General features: G+C 41.1%; 2 protein-coding genes and 1 pseudogene across 2 annotated transcripts; all 3 read right to left on the minus strand.

Moving 5' to 3' along the window:
- Nucleotides 1-2,616: 2,616 nt before the first annotated feature.
- Nucleotides 2,617-11,477, minus strand: fblim1 (filamin binding LIM protein 1). Its single transcript, XM_068316389.1, has 8 exons — nt 10,901-11,477; nt 10,185-10,551; nt 8,196-8,365; nt 7,890-7,980; nt 7,610-7,779; nt 3,932-4,110; nt 3,572-3,692; nt 2,617-3,462 (listed from the first exon to the last, which is right to left on the minus strand). The coding sequence occupies exons 2-8, from the start codon at nt 10,525-10,527 to the stop codon at nt 3,352-3,354; spliced, it is 1,185 nt and encodes a 394-aa protein (XP_068172490.1). The 5' UTR covers nt 10,528-10,551; nt 10,901-11,477; the 3' UTR covers nt 2,617-3,351.
- A 1,910-nt stretch (nt 11,478-13,387) lies between these two features.
- Nucleotides 13,388-14,754, minus strand: LOC137594997 (transmembrane protein 82-like; annotated as a pseudogene).
- Nucleotides 14,755-15,180: 426 nt separating this feature from the next.
- Nucleotides 15,181-21,383, minus strand: slc25a34 (solute carrier family 25 member 34). The gene is made up of 6 exons (XM_068315890.1): nt 21,319-21,383; nt 20,201-20,953; nt 18,318-18,383; nt 17,706-17,858; nt 16,346-16,480; nt 15,181-16,203 (listed from the first exon to the last, which is right to left on the minus strand). The coding sequence occupies exons 2-6, from the start codon at nt 20,696-20,698 to the stop codon at nt 15,988-15,990; spliced, it is 1,068 nt and encodes a 355-aa protein (XP_068171991.1). The 5' UTR covers nt 20,699-20,953; nt 21,319-21,383; the 3' UTR covers nt 15,181-15,987.
- Between the last annotated feature and the right edge of the window lie 310 nt (nt 21,384-21,693).

Here is a 21,693-nt window from a genome sequence, read left to right on the forward strand (position 1 = left end):
GGGTTTGACGTGCTGCGCGTGCACGAGAATTTTGAAACTATGATGTGTTCTTGTTTTACGTCCTTCCTGCCACGCTCTGCCGCGGAGTGTGGATCTAAACAATAATCTAAACATTTAATTAATATTAACGGCATCGTGTCCTTTATGTGTTACACATTAATATCAGCCAATTCGTCTGCCAGCCTCCTGCCTGGCAGTTCAAAACTCAGCATCCTTCTACCAATATATTCACTATCTATCCTCTGGACATGTCCAAACCATCTCAGTCTGGCCTCTCTGACTTTATCTCCAAAACCTCTAACATGTGCTGTCCCTCTGATGTACTCATTCCTGATCCTATCCTTCCTGGTCACTCCCAGAGAGAACCTCAGCATCTTCATCTCTGCTACCTCCAGCTCTGTCTCCTGTCTTTTCTTCAGTGACACTGTCTCTAGACCAAACAACATTGCTGGTCTCACCACAGTTTGGACACCTTTCCTTTCATTTTAGCTGAAATTCTTCTATCACACATCACACCTGACACTTTTCTCCACCTGTCCCATCTTGCCTGTACACGCTTCTTCACCTCTTTTCCACACTTTCCTCCACCTTCTTGATCTTTTCTCCCTGTAACCTCACTCCTCCACTTGGGTCCCTCTCATTCACACACATGTACTCTGTCTTACTGTGGCTAACCTTCATTCCTCTCCTTTCCAGGACAAACCTCCACCTCTCTAGCTTCTCCTCCACCTGTTCCCTGCTCTCACTACAGATCACAATGTCATCTGCAAACATCATAGTCCACAGAGATTCCTGTCTAACCTCGTCTGTCAGCCTGTCCATCACCATAGCGAACAAGAAGGGGCTCAGAGCTGATCCCTGATGCAGTCCCACCTCCACCTTGAACTCCTCTGTCACACCTACAGCACACCTCACCACTGTCATAAGGTCCTCATACTTGTCCTGCACCGCTCTAACATACTTCTCTGCCACTCCAGACCTCAAAATTTATATTTCACTGTGTTTTTGACATCCAGATTTTACTGAGCACCTTTGTCAGAGACTAAATTGTGTCTGCAGCATGCGGGAAGGGACTGTAGGTGGAGGTCATTTAGAAACTGGATGGTCTGTGGATGGAGACTGTCTTTCAGTGAAAATGTTCATGCTTTCACACTCTGTGGCATCTTTTTGAAAGAATGTTTGTGAACTGATGCAAACACATATATACACATACATGCAGGGGATGGCTGTTGTTCATCATGATGATGTGGGCTCTCATGAATAAAGACCCTGGTCCGTTGGATACACTCCAGCATGGTTACAATTGACGGATATATTTTGTATTTTGTGCTGTGGCTGCAGAGCTTTTCAGTTCTGTCTTGTGCAGGTACCAACCCACACTGTAATGGAACTTGTGAGGACGCTGTCCACCATATCCATATCTCCTGTGGATTTTTTTTGTCATGTCAAGCTTTTCAACTTTGTCACAACGACGTATAGATGTGTTGAGATTTTTTCACTGGTCAGGTCAGATCCTCACAGACATAAAGGAATGTAGTGTGGTGACTCTTGCTTACTCAGTCTCACTAGTATACAGTGCTGGTTCCTCCTCCTTCATGAGTTCACAGTCATCTCCACTGTCTTGTGGGTAGCAAATATCTCTTCATCTTCTTTAATCATTTTCCCATTCGGGGTTGCCACAGTGGATCCTCTTCTCATACTTTCTGTCTCCTTTGTTCCTCTTCCTCACACCGAAGACCTGCATGTCTGCCCTCACTGGATCCAACCACCTCCTCATTGGTTTTCCTCTTCTCCTCTCATCTGGCAGCTCTATTCTCAGCATCCTTTTCCCTATGTCGCTATCATCTCTCAAACACACACCTCCAAACCATCTGAAACTCTCCTCTCTCATTTTCCACCAAACTCTCCAACATTAGCTGTTCCTCTAATGCACTTGTTCTTAATACTGTCCAATCTGGTCACTTCCAGTGAAAACTTTAACATTCTCAGGTTTGCCTCTTCCATGAAAACCTCTGTCACATCTACAGCACACTTGTTTTCAGAGTTCCCCTCTGCACGTCCTGTATGACTCTGACATACTTCTAAATCGCCCATGACCTCCTCATACAAAACTGCATCTCCTTTCTCAGCTCTCTATCACCTTATCTGTCCAAATCCACAAAGACAAAGTGCAGCTCCTTCTCACCTCCTCTGTACTTCTCCATTAGCACTCAAAAGACAAATCACATCTGTAGTGCTCTTTCCTGACATGAAGTCATAATGCTGCTCACTGCTCTTGACCTGTCCTCTTAACCTTAGCCTCCACTACTCTTTCCCCACAGCTTCAGGCTATATCTTATCAACTTTATTTCTCTGTAATTACTGTATCCCTGGACATCTCCCGTGTTGTTGAGGATGGAAACCTTCCCCTCTCGTCTGGCATCCTCTTCTTTCTCAGGATTGAGTTAAACAGTGTAGAAAGCCTACTGCCATTAGATTATCAAAATAAGATTATGAATATATTTCAAAACTTCCTTTAGACCTGTCATTTTATCATACTTAAGTCATGATTCCTGTTTTGTGCTGATAAAATCTAACTAATTAAGAAAAGACCAAAATACCATTTTTTTAATAAAAAATGTTTTTAATAAATGTTTGTAAAAAAGTAATTTCAAAAAATAGTATTATTGGATACAGAACATAATTTTTTTTAAAAATCAGTTGAAATAGGAAGGACATTTTAAGATTGGACAGTAAATTTAGTTTGCACAGCGGTATTGATTAGGTGAATGATCTTATGTATGAAGTCACATCAGAAACACCTTCAAGTTTCATGACAACCACGATTTTGGAACATCTCCGTATGTTTGTCATTTAAAATGAGTTCTTATGCATTTTACCACAACCATTTTGTTATCATAACAGCAGAGTTGTCTTAATAAAGCAAAAAAAATATTTGAACTAGTTGTCTGCTTCATTTAGTTGTGTGATTATTACAAATGTTACATAGAGCCTACATTTAGATGAAACATATTATTATAGTTTTGTGTAATTGTTTAATTTCTGTTGTTATTTTTTCTAAGATAAAAAGTTTACAGTATATGAAGGGTAGATATGTGGATTGAGATCAATAGAAATGCAAAGAATATTGTTGTACACTTTTGAAAAGTATGCTGCATAAATATATTTGGTGCAATTGGAGTTTAGTGTGTGCAAAATTATCAAGTACAAAGGAAGAATAGGAGGACCCTCAGAAAGAATGATATATTGTAAGAAATTCCCATCTTTCCTCATTGTTCTATTTACTAAAATATGTGAGTTTTACTCCAGGGTCTTAAATACATATACAAAACCTCCATTATGGAGCCAGTGTTAGTGCTGACTTGAAACAAGGTTCACATGGCAAGATTTGCAAAGCATCTTTCCATCCAAAGGGTAGCAGCCCTTCTCATTTGGTTCAGGAGAGAGCTGGATGAGACAAACCTGTGTGAAATACAAATTACTTATTGATTAGTGGTGAATAATGTGTACTTGTGAATTTGCATACCTCCCAGGGTGTCCATATGGGGCACTTTGGTTGCAGACCACCTACCTCACATCTGTAGCAGTTCTCGTGATAGGAGTGCCCCAGGCATTCAACATTATAGCTGTCAGTCCCATCCTCTTTAGGAATGATGAGTTGGTTGCAGGCATTGCATTTCGGAGCGTACTTCCTTTATCAACATTTCAACATTTTAGATAAGAAATATGGGACAAAGTAATAAAACAATTTTTGTTGCAATTTTCAGACACAAAGACAATTTAGGTTGCTTTAGATAATAGGAAGAACACAAGAATGAAATTTTCAAGTATTATAAAAGGGGAAAATAAAATCAAAAAAAAAAATCTCACCATTGGTGGACTGCATGAAATACATATTTTTTAATGTGATCAACATTTTTGACTTTAATACCTGTAATAGTCCTGGAGGCAATAAACTTCTCCAACTTCTCCTTGAGCAAACGGTTGTTCCCCAATCTGCTGTTTGCATGTTGAACAGGTGAAACAGGAAAGATGATATGCTCTCTCTAATGCACGGATCACATGATCTGTGATGGCCTCCCCACACGCCCAGCAAAGTTCCAGGCTGGCCTAAAACACAGAGATCTAAGGTTAATGGTAATATGCTTTTGTGGTGATGATACCTACATAATGCAAAATTAATACCTTTACCGCATAACCGCAGGTCAATTTACAAGGTATGCAGCTAAAAAATCTTTTGTTTTTCGAGTAAGCGTTTCAGTAAGCTAGTGGTTACTATCAATTTTTGTGACAAATAAAACCAAACTGACAGGAAACTAAGATTGGTAATTCATTGCCATGTTCATTATTACCTTTATTTTTTCATTCCACACTCTGTGGATGCAGCTATAATACACAGTGAAATGATAACCTTAATACCAACAGCACAGTCAAAGTTGATGGATGAATTTCAAGTCTGGTAAATTTCAAGTAAATGTAAAGAGCTGAGAAATATGACAAAAATTACAACTAATGGTAATGTGAGTGAGAAAGTTTACCACAGTCTTTAAAAAGCAGAATTAATAAAGTATGCACGATTATCAGTAAATTAGCATGTAAAAAAAACTGGTATGCTTCCTAACAGAGATTTGTCGTATTATTTGCAGTTTCGATAACGTTGTGTAGTGAATGTAGCCACAAGAGGACACAAGCCAATGTCTTATTGCGAAGCCTGGATAAATACAGAGGGTTGCATCAGGAAGGACATCCGGCGTAAAACTTTGGCCAAATCAAACATGCGAATCAAACCTATGACTTCCATACCGGATCGGTCGAGGCCCGGGTTAACAACGACCGCCATCGGTGCTGTTGACCTACAGGGTGCCGGTGGAAATTGGACTACTGTTGATCGAAGAAGGAGAGGAGGAAAGTGTGTTCATAGGAAGGGAGAGAAGAGGAGCACCAAGAGTATAGGACTGAGAGTAGGGACGTTGAATGTTGGAATGAGTTGGTTGACATGATACAGAGAAGGAAGGTAGACATACTGTGTGTCCAGGAGACCAAGTGGAAAGGTAGCAAAGCAGTTTAGGAGCAGGGTTCAAGTTGATCTATCATGGTGTAGATAGGAAGAGAAATGGAGAAGGAGTTATCTTGAAGGAGGAGTTTGTTAGGAATGTCCTGGAGGTAAAATGAGTGTCAGATACAGTGATGAGTGTCAAGCTAGAAATCGAAGGTGTAATGTTCAATGTTGTTAGTGGGTATGCTCCACAGGTAGGATGTGTGCTGGAGGAGAAGGAGAAATTCTGGCTGGACTTTGATGAAGTGATGCAGAGCATACCTAGAAGTGAGAGAGTTGTCATTGGTGCAGACTTCAATGGACATTTCAATGGTGCAGGAAACAGGAGGTGATGGGCAGGTTTGGTATCCAGGAGAGGAACGCAGAAGGACAGATGGTGGTTGACTTTGCAAAAAGGATGGAAATGGCTATAGTGAATACTTTCTTCCAGAAGAGGCAGGAACATAGGGTGACCTATAAGAATGGTGGTAGGAGCACACAGGTAGACTACATCTTGTGCAGACGGTGTAATCTGAAGGAGATCAGTGACTGTAAAGTAGTGGTAGGCGAGAGTGTAGCCAAACAGCATAGGATGGTGGTGTGTAGGATGACTCTGGTGGTGAGGAAGATGAAGAGGACAAAGGCAGAGCAGAGGACGGAATGGTGGAAGCTGAAAAAGGAAGAGTGTTGCATGACTTTTAGGAAGGCGTTAAGAGAGGCTCTGGGTGGTCAGGAGGTACTGCCAGATGACTGGACAACTACAGCTAATGTGATCAGGGAGATAGTTAGGAGAGTACTTGGTGTGTCGTCAGGAAGGAAAGTAGATAAGGAAACTTGGTGGTGGAATGAGGAGGTACAGGAGTGTATACAGAGAAAGAGGTTAGCTAAGAAGAAGTGGGACACTGAGAGGACTGAGGAGGGTAGAAAAGAGTACAGAGAGATGCAGCTTAAGTTGAAGGTAGAGGTAGCAAATGCCAAACAAGGGGGTTATGATGACTTGTATGCTAGGTTGGACAGTAAGGAGGGACAGACTGATCTATACAGGTTGGCAAGACAGAGACAGAGATGGGAAGGACGTGCAGCGGGTTAGGGTGATTAAGGATTAGGATGGAAGTCTATTGAGAGGTGCCAGTAGTGTGATGGGAAGATGGAAAGAGCACTTTGAAGAGTTGATGAACGTGGAAAATGGGAGAGAACAAAGACTAGAAGAGGTGACTGTTGTGGACCCGGAAGTAGAAAAATTAGCCAGGATGAAGTGAGGAGGGCATTGAAGAGGATGGAAAGAGTGGAAAGGCAGTCGGTCCTGATGATATACCAGTAGAGGTTTGGTAGAGGAATAAAGCTGATGAGCCATACAATGAAGTTATGGGAAAGAGTAGTGGAAGCTAGACTAAGGGCAGAAGTGAGCATTTGTGGGCAGGAGTATGGTTTCAAGCCAAAAAAGAGTGCTACAGATACAGTATTTGCTTTGAGGATGTTGACAGAGAAGTACAGAGAATGCCAGAGGGAGCAGCATTGTGTTGTCGTAGATCTGGAAGCTTATGACAGGGTGCCCAGAGAGGAACTGTGGTATTGTATGGGGAAGTCAGGAGTGGCAGAGAAGTATGTTAGAGTGGTGCCGGACATGTATGAGGACTGTAAGACAGTGGTGAGGTGTGCTGTAGGTGTGACAGAGGAGTTCAAGGTGGAGGTGGGACTGCATCAGGGATCAGCTCTGAGCCCCTTCTTGTTCGCTATGGTGATGGACAGGCTGACAGACGAGGTTAGACAGGAATCTCTGTGGACTATGATGTTTGCAGATGACATTGTGATCTGTAGTGAGAGCAGGGAACAGGTGGAGGAGAAGCTATACAGGTGGAGGTTTGTCCTGGAAAGGAGAGGAATGAAGTTTAGCCGCAGTAAGACAGAGTACATGTGTGTGAATGAGAGGGACCCAAGTGGAGGAGTGAGGTTACAGGGAGAAAAGATCAAGAAGGTGGAGGAAAGTGTGGAAAAGAGGTGAAGAAGCGTGTACAGGCAAGATGGGACAGGTGGAGAAAAGTGTCAGGTGTGATGTGTGATAGAAGAATTTCAGCTAAAATGAAAGGAAAGGTGTGCAAAACTGTGGTGAGACCAGCAATGTTGTTTGGTCTAGAGACAGTGTCACTGAGGAAAAGACAGGAGACAGAGCTGGAGGTAGCAGAGATGAAGATGCTGAGGTTCTCTCTGGGAGTGACCAGGAAGGATAGGATCAGGAATGAGTACATCAGAGGGACAGCACATGTTAGAGGTTTTGGAGATAAAGTCAGAGAGGCCAGACTGAGATGGTTTGGACATGTCCAGAGGAGAGATAGTGAATATATTGGTAGAAGGATGCTGAGTTTTGAACTGCCAGGCAGGAGACCTAGAGGAAGACCAAAGAGGAGGTTTATGGATGTAGTGAAAGAGGACATGAAGGTAGTTGGTGTGGGAGAAGAGGATGCAGAAGACAGGGTTAGATGGAGGCAATTGATTCGCTATGGCGACCCCTGAAGGGAAAAGCTGAAAGGAGAAGAAGAAGATAACATTGTGTAGTGGAAGCTGCACTGACTATACCTGGTAGCAGTCCGCACACAGTGGGATGCCTGCTTTGTTGTAGTACTCTTTACCAGCCAGAGGAACATGACAAGATCTACACTGGAAGCAGCCATCGTGGTATATCCTGTTCAGAGCCTCTATTGCAGGCTGCGAGAGAGCCACAGGTTTTCGACAGAAGCCACACATATCTGCATGGTAGAAAAACATGCATCTCAAAGCAGAATAAGATACTATGTGTTATGTTAATGGGTCTATGTCTGACGCTTAGTGGTAAATGTGGAAATGGAGACTGAGTTACCTCTATTCCCTCCGCTTCTGTCTTTGCCATTTTTATGGATCTCAGAGGATTCACTTTGTTTTAACCCACTAGATGGTGTGCTTGTTTCTTCCTTAAATATAGAGCACATGTTAAATAACTTCAACCTGCCATGTGTCGTGCTACAATGATTAATAGAAAGGGTTGATTTCCCACTTCACAGTGGGAAATTTTACTTGTCTGACAGATTTGTTGAGGAAAATGCAGGTCGACTGTTTAAACTGTAAATGACAGTTGTAAGCATGAAAATTAAAGTGATGCAAACATTACTTATATCAGTCTACATACCTCTATGCTGTAAATTGGCTGTTGGCCTGGAGTAGGAGGGTGGTAGTGGGGCGTTTGTCCAGGAGGAGGTGGTGGAAGAGCTGATTCTTCTGAGAATGATGTTCCCAGAGATGAAGTCATTTCAGCAGCTGGTGGAGGAGGAGGAGGAAGAAAGCTCTCTGTTCTGTTGTCTGTGTGAGAAAAAATACACTTAATTTCATTTTGTATTTAAAAAACTAAAAGAAAATGTTTTTATTTTTCCCATGCTTTCCAATTTCTAAAAAAACTGATTTTTTTTACATTACCGGTAATATGATACCCATTTATATATGCAAAGACTCATGGCTGTATATGCAGATGTATACGCAAACATATACACACACTACCACCTCAAAAATGTAACTCAGTAAAGACTGGAAGGGAGAAGAAAGACATTATAAATTAAATTTGAGAAGAAACTGATTTCTACTTCTCACAGTAGCAACTCCTCTTATGACGTTTGACTTCACTTTCTCATTGAAAAATGATCATCTTAAAAATATGTCAATACCGATGCAGAAGAACCGGCAACAGAGCCTTTTAATTCCACAAATTCTTCGTACTTGTCAAAACCTGGCACCTCCATTACCCATAATGCAACTAGACAACTAATGGATAAAACTGTGTTAGGGGTGTGTTATGCTGGCATGAGATATGAAGAGTAGGTTACCAAGCTCTGGTGAGCCCTCTTTAATGGAGCATACCCCAGGATACTTTAAAGAGTTAAACCGATGAGTTCCCTGAAACAATAGCAGATATGTTGTAATAAATGAAAGGAAAACAAGACAGTCAGAGACTGCAACATTCCACGACACCCCTGAATTCGAAATTTCTTCCTGGCCTACTTTCATATGTCAGGGTCATTTAATAAAAGACCCATGATCCAACATGTAACTGGTGCATTCTATTTGTCATGAGATTTCAGAGATTTGTATCTAAAAAGGTATAAAAGTGAAAATTTGACCTTGACCTAGTTTTTCAAGGTCGAGGTTGTGATTTAATTTTCATCCCCTTGCCTCCCTGAATATTATGCCTTTTGTTTTGTCTTTGAGATATGTGCAAAAATATAGTAGATAAAAGCTAGTGTTTTGAACTATGGTCTTACTCACACTGGCCTTTTCCCTCGTCTTTCTATCTTATCCAGTTCCTGAGAGTACAAAAGTTGAAATTTGACCTTGACCTACTTTTCTTAAGGTTCAGGTCATCATCTCATTTTCATCCCCTTTGCCGCCCAAGTAATGTGCTTTTTCTTTCATCTTTCTGTCTGCAACGGTTGTGAAGATATTTAGTGGACGAACAGACAGACGGACAAACAGACAGAGGGATGGACACACAAACACTGACAATTACAATATATCACCGCTTCACAAGATGTAAAAGTATCTCAAACCATAGATCAAAGCTAGTGCTTTGATCTGTGGTCTGACTCACACTGATCGTCTCCCTCATCTTTCTATCTTATCCGGTCCTGAGTTTACAGAAGTTGAAATTTGACCTTGACCTAGTTTTCTCAAGGTCAAGGTCATAATCTAAAGTTAAAGTTATAAAAAAAAGTTATAAAGTTATACTCTATTCTACTCTAATCTCATTTTCATCCCCTTTGCCGCCCGAGTAATGTGCTTTTTCTTTCAACTTTCAACTGTTTTTTTCTTTCTGCAACAGTTGTGAAGATATTTGGTGGCTGGACGGACAGACGAACGAACAAACATAAAACACTGACAATTACAATATATCACCGCTTTGCGGGATGTGCTAACTCATTATAGTCTGTGAAGGACTCTGAAAAGTAAAGTATTTGATATGTGGTTTGGGTATCTCTCCAACTTGTGGTTTAAAAGAACACTTCTTAAATACATGACAAAGTAGTATCAGTTGAACATGGAGTCAGCGTCTTAACATATTTCAGATGATATGTTTTGTTCAATGCACTGCTTTGAATCAATGGTAAGACACAATTTTTCTCACTAATACCTGCAGGACTTTTGTCATGTTCTTGCAGTTTGCTTCCACTGAGTCCAGGCTGGGCAGGTTTTGGCTTCTGAGGGTCTGAACCTCGGCTTACAGCACCTGTGTGAGCCTTGCCTTTGTGGTTGAGACCGCCAAAAGACTCAGCCTGTAAGTGGTCCCCTTTCTTGTGTCTGACGGAGGGGATGCTGTCACTCGGACTGACTCGTACAGAGGCATACTGCTTGTCTCGACCTCCTTGAGTCTGGAGGGCTGGCTGCTGCTTCTGTGTCACGGTCCCTCGTTGAGGAGAGGCCAGAGTGATGAAGACAGAAGACACCATTCTTTTTGGTGGGGCTGCAGTTGCCATATCTGTATAAAAATGACACACAGTCTAACGGGACAAAACAATGTGTTTACAAAAGTTGTTTGTGGCATTGTTGTTTTTTTAATTGTACATTTAAATGTAGAATATTAGAACTGAATTGCTCAACTCCAAGAACAGTGTAAAATAAAAATAAAACATACAAAAAAATTAGTCTTTTTATCTCTACAATGGCTGTAACATTAGATGTATACCCCATCATTGTCAACATCACTCAGTTTCACTAATAGAGAGGTAAAATCATGCATTCACATCTCTCATTACCCATAAAGAATAGTTTTTAAAGCATGAATCACAAATACAAATCATCTGTTTCTTTTAAACTCTCTTATTTTGACTGTGAGTTGCCATGACGTACCTGTTGTGGCCTGCAGACAACTGTCTTCTCTTCTTTGTACTTCCCTGTTCTATATCTCGAACTTCTGGTTTGTTTTCCCTCCTGTAAGCTGCCAGTGAGAGAAGGCTTGACTCCGGTAGAGTCCAACTATCAGCAGAAGGCCACTCCTTTTCCTTCTGCACCTCCCTCCCCAGCTCTCTCATCTGCCGACCCCTCCTCCCTCTCTGGCTAAACGACAATACCACATCCCTCCCAACCTTAAAAGGTGCGCAATTAATCTCCAACAATGTGCAATAAAAAACATGACACATTCATCCACTATGAAAACTTGGCAGGCATACACATTCACAGACACAGATATGCGCGTTCACATGTACACACACACACCCATACTGGCCTGTATGTACTTTGACACAAAGGCAGGCAAAGGTTGGGCAATCTAACTACCAACACCTAGAAATCCAATATAAAGTATCTCAGGAGTTTCAAACCCTTAAGTAGACAAGCAGAGACACACAGCCACCTCCCACTCCTTTATCTTATTTGCATGCCAGCAGGATGTGACTGTACCTGCCTTTTCTAGCAGCTCTCTATCTCAAACTGTTCCTTCTCCCTCCTGTGCAGCTCTGCCTTATTGTTCTGCTTTATTTTCCCTTCCTGCCTCTGGAGTCTGCCTTCTTTTTTCTTCTCCCTCTTTCCTTCTTCCCTTCCCCCCACTAAATTATATCACTTTTGCCTTGACTCATTATCAATGTCACAAGCATTGTTTCCAGTTGTGCCTCAGCGATGTCTGATAATATGTGGCCGACTTCACTGAACTCCTCTGACGGAGCTGTCCTGCTTAAACCAAAGGATCAGCAGCATTACAGTCCAATGAATCAGGGCATTGTGCAACAGGAGATATTGGTGTATTAAGAGAGGAGGGGGTGAGTGAATGATGTCTGAGAAAGCTATGAAAAAGCTACTTTGCTATGTTTGGTGCTCTCCACCAAAGCAACACCAGGTTGTCTGATCAGCACAAATATTGTGGTTAGTTTCCAAAGCCAAGCTTGAGGGGTTTAGAATCCAAGGCATGAAACTGAACATTAAATGAAACTTTCCTGATCGATGTAGTTCAGAGGGAAAGAAAGATGAGGCAGGAATGTGTGAGAGAGGGTGAACAGGAGACGGGGATGAGGAGAGTGATGGGGGTCTCTGTTGTTCCAGCTCTGTGGAAAGGAATGCTGCAGTGAAGTCACGGCTGCAGGAGGGAGCATGCCTACTGATGACACAATCCCCAGACCTCCACGCTCCGCCCACTGGCAGCCAAAATCCCCACTGAACCCTTTGAGTTTTACTGTTTCTGTAATTCATGGCTGCAAAGAAACAAGAATTGAGGGAAATGTAGAGGAAGAAACAAAGGGATAGTTGCATTGTTCAGAAACACAACTGAAGCTGACCTCCTAAGTGTAAACATCTGCAGAAGAGGAAAATCCTCTCCCTCGGGAGAAATCCTGTTTGCCCCAATGTTCCCCAAGAGACAGCACAGTTACCAAAGTAAAAGAATGGACATTTTCCATAGTAACTGTGGGTTGTAGATTAAAACAGCACAACAGCAGAAGAGTTGTCCTGATTTTTAGTCAATCGTAAGGGTCAAACACAAAAATGGCTGGATCGAACATTTCCAACAAGTCAACTTCTGTGCTTCCATAAGAAACCCACTCTTAACCTTTTCTTCTTTCAGGATTTCTGCACAATATGTAAGTCTCCAAGAGTAGAATAGAATAGAATAGAATAGAATAGAATAGAATTGTAAAGAATATCTACTGAAGCTTAAGTCAGTGATTTTAAAGATGCACCACAAATTGGGTCCATCACTTTGTGTCTTGTGAAAATTAGAACCTGTTTTGTTGCTTGTTAACTTAAGAATTATTATCTCTATGAATTAGTACTGAAAACAAACATATACAAATAACAAAAAAACCAAACACTACAAATAAAAAATAATCTCATATTGGAGAAATCAATGATCCGGAAAACATAGAATCAAGATAGCACAACAATAAATAAGCCAGCCTTCTACAATAATCAAATCTGCACAAGATACTCCAATGTGGTGCAAAAATGTAAACTTTAAACATCACTCAATTACGATAAGTAACAGTAAAAAATTTATTATTACATTATTGATATGAAGTACAGATGCATCTTATCATCAGAGTTAGTCGTCATCTGGGGTAGATTCCTACTAAACCATATTCCGTATTCCATAAACCGTATTCCCTCTTTTTGTTACCAAACTTGCTCACACTGGTATCTTCAACCTGAAAACACACACTCACTCACACAAACATACACGCACGCACGCATGCACACACACACACACACACACACACACACACACACACACACACACACACACACATACAAAGAACAACAAGCAAATGTAACTAATATTTTATATGAATTACAAGTAACAATTTTAAAACAAATATTAACATTTTTTTCAGTAAGCTTAAACAAAATCTTTTAAAAAGACGTAAGACGGGCTGACATAACTACTGAGTGGACAAAGTGATTCCCACAGTCCTTTAACACAGTTTGCAGCAGATCCTGAGAGGGAAGCAGGCAGACGGCTTCACCCAGGAAAGCGATGAGAACATGGAGAACTTCAGACCAGTACCCAATGGTCAGCATGAGCACCAGTAAGGAGTTCATTCCCAGCACCGTGGCATGGATCAGGGCCTCTGTGGCAGGCTGTCGATTCTGATTGTCTATGAAAGATAAAGACAGCATTTGCTATTTTTATTTAATGATTAGTAAAGTAATGGGTTTTCATTCTTCAAGTCTCTAAAAGACAGTTCGAATTCCCTGAGTATTTGACCTGACTGTCACCTTGAACATAGACCAACAGCATCTTGTAACAGAGAATCAGTGGAGTCCACAACTTTAGCACATCCTTCTGGGACAGGAAGTGGTCGTAGCCATAGCGGTGGAAGCCACAACTCCAAGAGCAAAGGCTAAGACAACCGCTCTTTGCAGTGAAGCCAGTATGGCATGTCCAGAGGTCAGGAGGGTGATAGATTTCCCACAGTAACGCTCTGTGCTATGTAGTGGGTAGAGTCTCGCCACATGACTCCACACACGGTGGCTGATGCCTGCCAGTATCCAGCTGAGAGCATCTGCCAGGAACAAGCTGAGGGACCTGTGTAGGGCCCCCTGAAGGAGGAAGGCCAGAGTACAGGTGAGACCACAACCCAGGGACAACTGGCACTGGAACAGGAGCAGGTCCGCGCCTCTACCGTTGGACTTCTGAGTTCAGATAGATAAAAAAGATTTAGTGTGTATGAGAGAAACATTGAAACTACACCTGAATATAGCAATTGTAATCTGATCTGTTTATGTGCTTTAGGGATGCACCTTGTCTGTTGATGCCCAGGCAAAAACAGCTCTTAGAGAAAATTCCAGGATTATCAAAGAGGAAACCCTGGAACCCACTAGAGACAGGAGGATCACCAGGAACTACAACTGGAGAGTTGTTCTCCACTTTCCTGGTGGAGGTTTGCCAGGAGACAGTGGCCTTTGTTTGCATTTAACTTTCAGAATCACTGTGCAGAGAGAAAATTTAACAATGATTGTACTGCGCATCAGAAAATAGATCTGTATTTATTTTAAAGAATAAACACACCTGCATGTTTCAGTGAAATAGTTAACTTTCATCGTGCTACACAGCACTGATATTCCACAAGCCCCCACCAGACCTATTAAATATAACCCCAAACGATGAGTTAAAGTAGACAAGGAAATGTCACATGCAGGAGATTTTGTTTCCATTGGGAAGGAAAACATGATGTCAGCTCACCTTGAAAAAAACGATCAGCTGGGTTTGAATCAAAAATTGGCCATTCAGAAGTTCCCAGGATTCAAAGGAAGGGGAGAAATATTTTTATGACACTGATGACTCACTCATGCTACGTAAATCCAAGGAGGAGATCAGAAACAGCTCAGTTAATGCTCAGTTCCTACAAGCCAAACTAGCTCATTCCCTTTATTTCCCCGTGCTGATCAGGTCTGATTGTTCTCTCTGTCTCAGCTCCAAAGGTCAAAGGTGTGATTTGAGTGCCCTTGTCAGTTTAATCAATTCATGTTTATAAAAAGGTAGAAAATACACAAAAAGACAAAAGATTCAAAAATTCAACTATCACCTATTCGCAGGGTCAACTTAGAAATCACACCCTGCAAACAGTACATTTAAGATGATGTGTTTTTAAAACAAGCAGTACTTGTACACAGAAACATGTTTGACTCATTTTATACAAAATGTCTATTTTTATTATTAATTGCTTTTCAAATGCTTAACGAAACCACAGGTTACATCTCTGAAAACTTCTGAAGGTAGTCATGGCTTTAGGTGCCAGTAGTTCACATGTCCATTACAGACAAGGCAGGTAGAATTGTACATTCAACTGTAACAAACTACAACTTAGAAGAAGAGCTTTTGTTCAACAATCCAGGTCATGTGCAATAATGTTACTTAATTGTGCAGTAAATCCGCTGTTTGAGGTATTAAGGAACACCTGATATTTCAGGAACTTCAAATATATCAGAGAAATATTGTTACTGGAGCCTTTGAGTCTCTGCAATGCATCTGGCTTCATTAAGTAGTGACTACTTGTCTCACTTCAAAGAATACTTCTATATATTAGAAATGTATTTATTCACTTTCTCCCGAGCTCTGAAATGAAATTAAACAAATTTTGATAGCAACCCCCAGTACCTCTAAAACTCAATCATGAATATGTAATGTGATGTTTAATCAGTGGCCAGGCAACCAGTGGAAACTCTAAGAATTTAACCTTATGATTAAAAAAAAGTGTAATTAACATTTTATCAGTTTCATTTTGGCATAGGTATAACTGAGAAGGAATATCATATTTATTGCTGTGTTTGAGAGGTGCTGGTTGGGGGAATTAGGTAAAGTTAGAAGGAGTCAAGCTATTTGTTTAGTCGTGATTTGATAAGTTAAGCTGACTGCAGCTTCATATTTACTGTACAAACAGGACAGTGATCACAATGTTCCCATGTAACCCTCAGCTAGAAATGGGACGTGAAGACCATTAGCTTTAAACTCAGTCTAGTCGATCATGGCAGGATGTCTTAGTGAGTTCTTGGTCTTGGTTGTCCTTCATTGCGTGTTGCCTCATTAGATCCCAGAACAGCATGCTGAGCACTGTGTGTGGTGCCAGACGCAGGAAGACGGGGCCCATGCCTTTATACAACCCCAGAAGGCCCTCAGCTCGGCACACCTTCAGCATACAATCTGAAAATCCCTGGTACAGACACCCCTGACAGGCAGACACAAACAACATTTCCACATTTTGTCTTTGTTGTGTTTTTCAGAAGTTTTGATCTTACAATAGTCTTTTACATCGTTATTGAGTACAAAACTAAACTAAATTTGAAGAGAAAAGAATCCCTTCAGCTCACCCTATGAGATTTGTCCACTGGCTGGTTGTACAGGCGTGTGCTGATGACATCAAACGGCGTCATGGTGACGGCCACCGCCACCCCACTGATCATGGCAGCTATCAAAGCTGTCAACCAACTGTTTGGACTGAACCACTGCAAGGTAAGAAAGAAAGAGTTGTTACCACACTAGGGATCAATACAACAAAAGATTTAAATTGGATGGTAAGCTTTCTCTAATTCACTTGAACAGTAGGAGGCACTACACCAATTTTGAAAGCCAAGGATTTCTGCTTGGACGGATATAAGATGGTCTGTGTGAATAGAAAGAATAAAAGGTGGAGGGGAAGTCTCCCTGTTTATTAAGAACAACATTGAATTTGAAACTTTAAAGAGCATGTCAATATCTGTTGACAGTATAATGGAATGTATAACTGTGTCTGTGACAAAAAGCAAGAATATTGCTGTCAGCTGTGTTTATAGAGAACCGGATTCAAAAATATAAGACTTTGTTGAATGTGTGGTAAATTTGTTATCAAAAATTAAATACAAGCATGTGTACTTTAATGTTAAAAAATAAGAAGGTAGATGACATGGAAGAAGCTGCAAAGAAATTAAATGAAATCTTTGCGTGTGTCTGTGTTGTTCTGACCCTTAGACTGGGATCACTTTGATAACAACAGAGTTAGGAATCCCAGCGTTATGTTCCTCACACCAGTGAAGGACACAGAGTTAAGATACCTGGTCAACAAACGTGTTGCATAATTATCTACTGATGCCAATGGATTTGATATGCAATTAATCAAGGACATACTGGATGGAATACTATTACCACTGATGTTGGTTAACTCTTGATAAGGTTAGTGGATAATATGATCTCAACATTATTGTGAAAACTGTAAGAACACCAGCAAAATCAACTTCTTGTTTTGACCACCATAACATCGATAAAACTCACTGACCACACTCTGGGTCACACTGGAGCTACTAAAGGTCACTAAACAACTTACGTTCAATAAAGGAACTGATGTAGACATATGAAGACACACAAATCTATTGGGACTGAATGGACGGGTTGAAACAACAATGTGCCAACAACAACAATACCTGTCAAAATTTAATGTATTGTATTGTGTTTTGTTGATTCTGGGAATGGAAACTACACAAGCCAAATGGCTTATGCGCATCAGCCCATTTTTTCAGATGTTGTTGATGTTGCAAATGAGATGAAAGTAGTGAAGTCTGTTCTAATGACATGTCTGAAAAATAAATAAATTGAAAAAATCAAAAAATAAACAAACACATGATTGTCAAATAATGGAGTGGTGGCACCTCTTTAGTTATATCTGCAATGAAAATAGCAGTCATTTGTCACACATACCCGGAAATGAGTAACCCAGTCCTTGGCTGAGGCAAAGGTCGCCAGCTGAACAGCTGATCCCACCATGACTCGAGGCACGGCCCCATTCACTCCCCTCCAAAGGCCAGTCAGACCCTCTCTCCTGTAGATAGTAAGAAAAGCATCCAACACTCCCTGATGGCAGAAAACACATTGGTATGTTGTAAATGTTTGTTCTTTTATTAATTATTACATAGATGACTGAACACAACTACCTGGTATGACATCGTTCTTACATAACATGGCACTGTTCAAACTTCCATAGAGTCATCTGAAGATGACACATCACAGACATTTCTCACAACTTTGTACAACAGATGCATCAGTTTATCTTCTCCATTCTTCTTGTGAGTCTAGATTAGAGCAAGTTTTGCATTTATGCTACGAAGAGTCATGGATCATGAAATCACAAATGCTGTGTCCTCCGTATGAAAGAGGAATTACACCATCCAGACTGTTAGCTTTTGTGATGGTATAGAGGTAAGTTAGTCTCCAAAGCATGGGCAACTCACACATGTATGAATGTTGTGAGTTATATACATACGTCCTTTACTTTCTCAATGAACAACTTTTCATGAATCTCTTTAGACTTACCAGATGGTTATGCTGGTGGCCCACTGCTATGGTTGCCACTGTTTGAGCCTGCAGATGGGTCTTCACCTATTTAGAAAATACAACACATGTATTTTAATGCACAATCAGACTGTAGCAGACGCTCAACCAAAGAATTAATCTAAGAACAGACACGACTAAATTTGTTGCTAAGTTGGCGTTTGCATGACACCAGGATGAATTCTATCTACTACAGGTAACAGAGGGATACCAGTCCTAATACACTCAGGGATTCATTTATACAAAACCCTAACAATCAAGTCTCCATAAAAACAGCGACAAAGCTGCTATTCTCAATATAAATGTCAATAAAAACAACCTTCACATGTCCTTCCTTCATTCACCCCAGGCTTCAGGAGAGGCAGAATATTTTTGGAAGCAGAGGCAAAGTGCAGGGCAGACTAGCTGACCTACATGTAATCATAACATCATCATATCATATAATAAGTAATATGATATTATCTTTCCATGATGTTGTAAAAGTTTCAATGGTTTAAAATATATTGATTGACAGCAAAGGCAGAGCAACAACACAACGCCTGTCCCAGGGAAAGGGACATGTAGAGGACATTCATAACCTGTGCAGGAAATCAGGAGACGTTTGAGACTGCTGTGAGTGTCCACTGTGCTTAAAAAAATATTTAGAAGGTTTTATTATTGCCTGGTTTTATGGATGCACATAAAATCTTTATCTCTTATAAAGAGGACGGATGTGGACAGATCAAGAGAAAATACACATTCACACCTCTTATTTTTGTGTGAAACCAGATGGAATCAAATAGAAGATGTCTAACCTGACTCCGCTGTACAAACTCTACCAGCATGTAATGTTAGTTTTCTTGACAAGCTCAAGTGTTGAACACAGAAATAGACTGAGGACATCTGAGACAGAAATGATTTTCCACACAGTGTTAAGTAACAAAAGTTAGCTGGAGTCTCTTCAGACCAGAGCATTGCCTGTTTGTGTATTTTAACCCTGGAAATTTCCTACTGCAGAACTAATAAAGGAATATCTTATCTAGCACTAATTTCTGCACTGTTTTATGTCTGTTGTATGATTTCTATTTCATGCATATTATTTGATCATTGTTGAGAAGATTGTATGGATTGAGAACCTCGTTGCAGCTGTTTCATTGTGACTGTTGTACATATATTACATAGATAAAATAGAACAAGATGTTGAAACTTTGGTCTAACTTCTGCTCACAGGTGTGTGTTGGCCTTACACAACTGATATGACAGGCTGGAACATTCTGAATAATACATTTGATAACTGCTTCGGAAGACAATTACACATATCATCTTTCCACACAAGTCAGATGTCTGTCTGGTAATTAACTGGTTTAGTTTTACATGTATTATAGTGACTGAATTGAACCGACTCAGTTAAACTTGGGGATTTGGGTTTCTCTGATACAACATGCAAAGAAAATGACATGATTGCAATTTAATGGGGACATAACTTAAATGTTAACCGGAGAGAAAAAAAAGGGCATGATTCCTAGTTTGTGACTGTAATCTAGGATAAGTACTGTTGTCTATTAAGATCAATTTTGAAATGACCGATTCACTCAGTTGCTTGAGATCAATATTACCTCACAGACAAACAGTTTCCATTAAAACCCCACACAAAATAATTAACAAAATAAATGTATGAAGTCACCAATTAAAGTATATAAAAAACAAAAGAAATTTATCTCTCCAATATTTGCTCTTTCCCTATAAATATTGTTTTAACTTTTTAAGGTTCCAAATGAATCATTTGGAGAATGTAAATTTATAATTTTACATTTACTGCTCTGAGCTCAAACATGTATGAAAGGACACAGCTTATTCAAAGGGTCACAAGCACAATTTTTACTCACCAGGTAAGCAGGAGAAGCAATAAATGCCCCTAATGCCCCAGCACCCGCTCCTGACAGGAGGCTCCCCCCATGGAATGAGGTAACACCAAAAGCTTCGCAGTAGGAGTAGGACCCCAGCCTCACGCCGTTCATCACACCCTGGTAGATCAGCCCCACGGAGAGCCCCTTCTGCAGACCCCGGAGCCCGTCTGTGCGGCCCACCACCCAGAGGGCCTGCAGGACCCCACGGTAGTGTCTCTGGTAGGAGCCTCGTGCAAGCAGCTCACCTTGAAGCTGCAAACGGGTCTTTACGACCTCAAGAGGATTGGTAAAAATACACGCTGCACAGCAGGCCAGAGCACCAAGAGCAAAATCCAGAGGGGGCCAGACGCCAGCTGGGGACACTGGGGGGCTGAGGACAGGCTGGGGTACAGGGGACACAGTGGACGCCATGCTGTGGGCAGATTGGACAAACATCGACTCCTCTGGTGAGGTTTTCAGCAGCCGAACGCTGGTCATTCCTGAGAAGTGAACTTCACTGCTGAGCTCCTGTGATGGTTTGTCCCCCTTGTCTCAGTTTTCGAAGGAAAGAAAAGATTATACACTTGGTGTAGAACAAGTCAGGAAAAAAAATGCTACCACGCTGATAGCTCATTTCTTATCTGGTTTTCAAGTTTATTCTGTGATACAGCAGGTTAATCTGTTCCTTTAAGGGCATTCAGGGCTGATTTCACCAACTTCATTCAGCGTCAGGCTGGGGAAAGACAGTACCACCTGCAAAAGAGTTAACATGTGAGGGTCGGGCTTTTTTTGTCAAGGCCTACATGAATACAGTGAATGCAAATGCATTTAAAAGTCCTGTTAAACTGGAATCCTTCAACTACTCATATGACAGACAACTAATAAAAACCTATCACAAATATTCCCCAGTGTCTAAATCGGTAGTGTGGTATTCAATAACAAGGCACCTGAACATGCACAAACATAAGTGAGAAAAGGTCTGGACATTTCAGATGAGCTGACATTCACAAAACACCACTCCGCCACTCCAGTTAACCAACACACAATGACACACAGGCGCAGACTTGAAATACACACAAAAAATCTGAAACATTTGGTTGCTTCATTCAAAAACTCACAGTCTTAACTGTTATTGTGCAGCTCCATTCTTCCTCCCCCATCATTGTAAACATGTGCCCTCAGCACATTCATTGTTAAAGTCTCCGCCCACTGAAGTCACAGCCAATGGCGTTCCAGTCTTGCCTGCCACATCCCCCCCAGATCCCTGAGTTTGCACCAATCAAATGGCTCTGCTCCGTCATGCTCGTGCGCCAGTCCTATAGGAGATCTCTGGGTTAAAGGTCATTGTTGGTCAAAGAGGTGGTGAAAGAAGAAGAGAACGGAACCAGACTCAGATAGACGTCTGAAACTAGGTTAGTGTGTGTGTTTGTGTGTGTGTGTGTGTGTGTGTGTGTGTGTGTGTGTGTGTGTGTGTGTGTGTGTGTGTGTGTGTG

This window comes from Antennarius striatus, chromosome 5, assembly GCF_040054535.1.
Source record: "Antennarius striatus isolate MH-2024 chromosome 5, ASM4005453v1, whole genome shotgun sequence".
NCBI classification, from domain to species: Eukaryota; Metazoa; Chordata; class Actinopteri; order Lophiiformes; family Antennariidae; genus Antennarius; species Antennarius striatus.

What these genes read in the sequence shown, in the direction of transcription:
- fblim1 (XM_068316389.1), bottom strand. Translation starts at nt 10,527, where the DNA reads ATGGCAACTGCAGCCCCACCAAAAAGAATGGTGTCTTCTGTCTTCATC. An exon ending in AGCCAATTTACAGCATAGAG is followed by an intron (nt 7,981 to 8,195) that starts GTATGTAGACTG and finishes TCTATATTTAAG; the next exon opens with GAAGAAACAAGCACACCATC. An exon ending in CAGAAGCGGAGGGAATAGAG is followed by an intron (nt 7,780 to 7,889) that starts GTAACTCAGTCT and finishes TCTACCATGCAG; the next exon opens with ATATGTGTGGCTTCTGTCGA.
- slc25a34 (XM_068315890.1), bottom strand. Translation starts at nt 20,698, where the DNA reads ATGACCAGCGTTCGGCTGCTGAAAACCTCACCAGAGGAGTCGATGTTT. An exon ending in ACTGGGTTACTCATTTCCGG is followed by an intron (nt 16,481 to 17,705) that starts GTATGTGTGACA and finishes CTTACCTTGCAG; the next exon opens with TGGTTCAGTCCAAACAGTTG. An exon ending in CAGTGGACAAATCTCATAGG is followed by an intron (nt 16,204 to 16,345) that starts GTGAGCTGAAGG and finishes TCTGCCTGTCAG; the next exon opens with GGGTGTCTGTACCAGGGATT.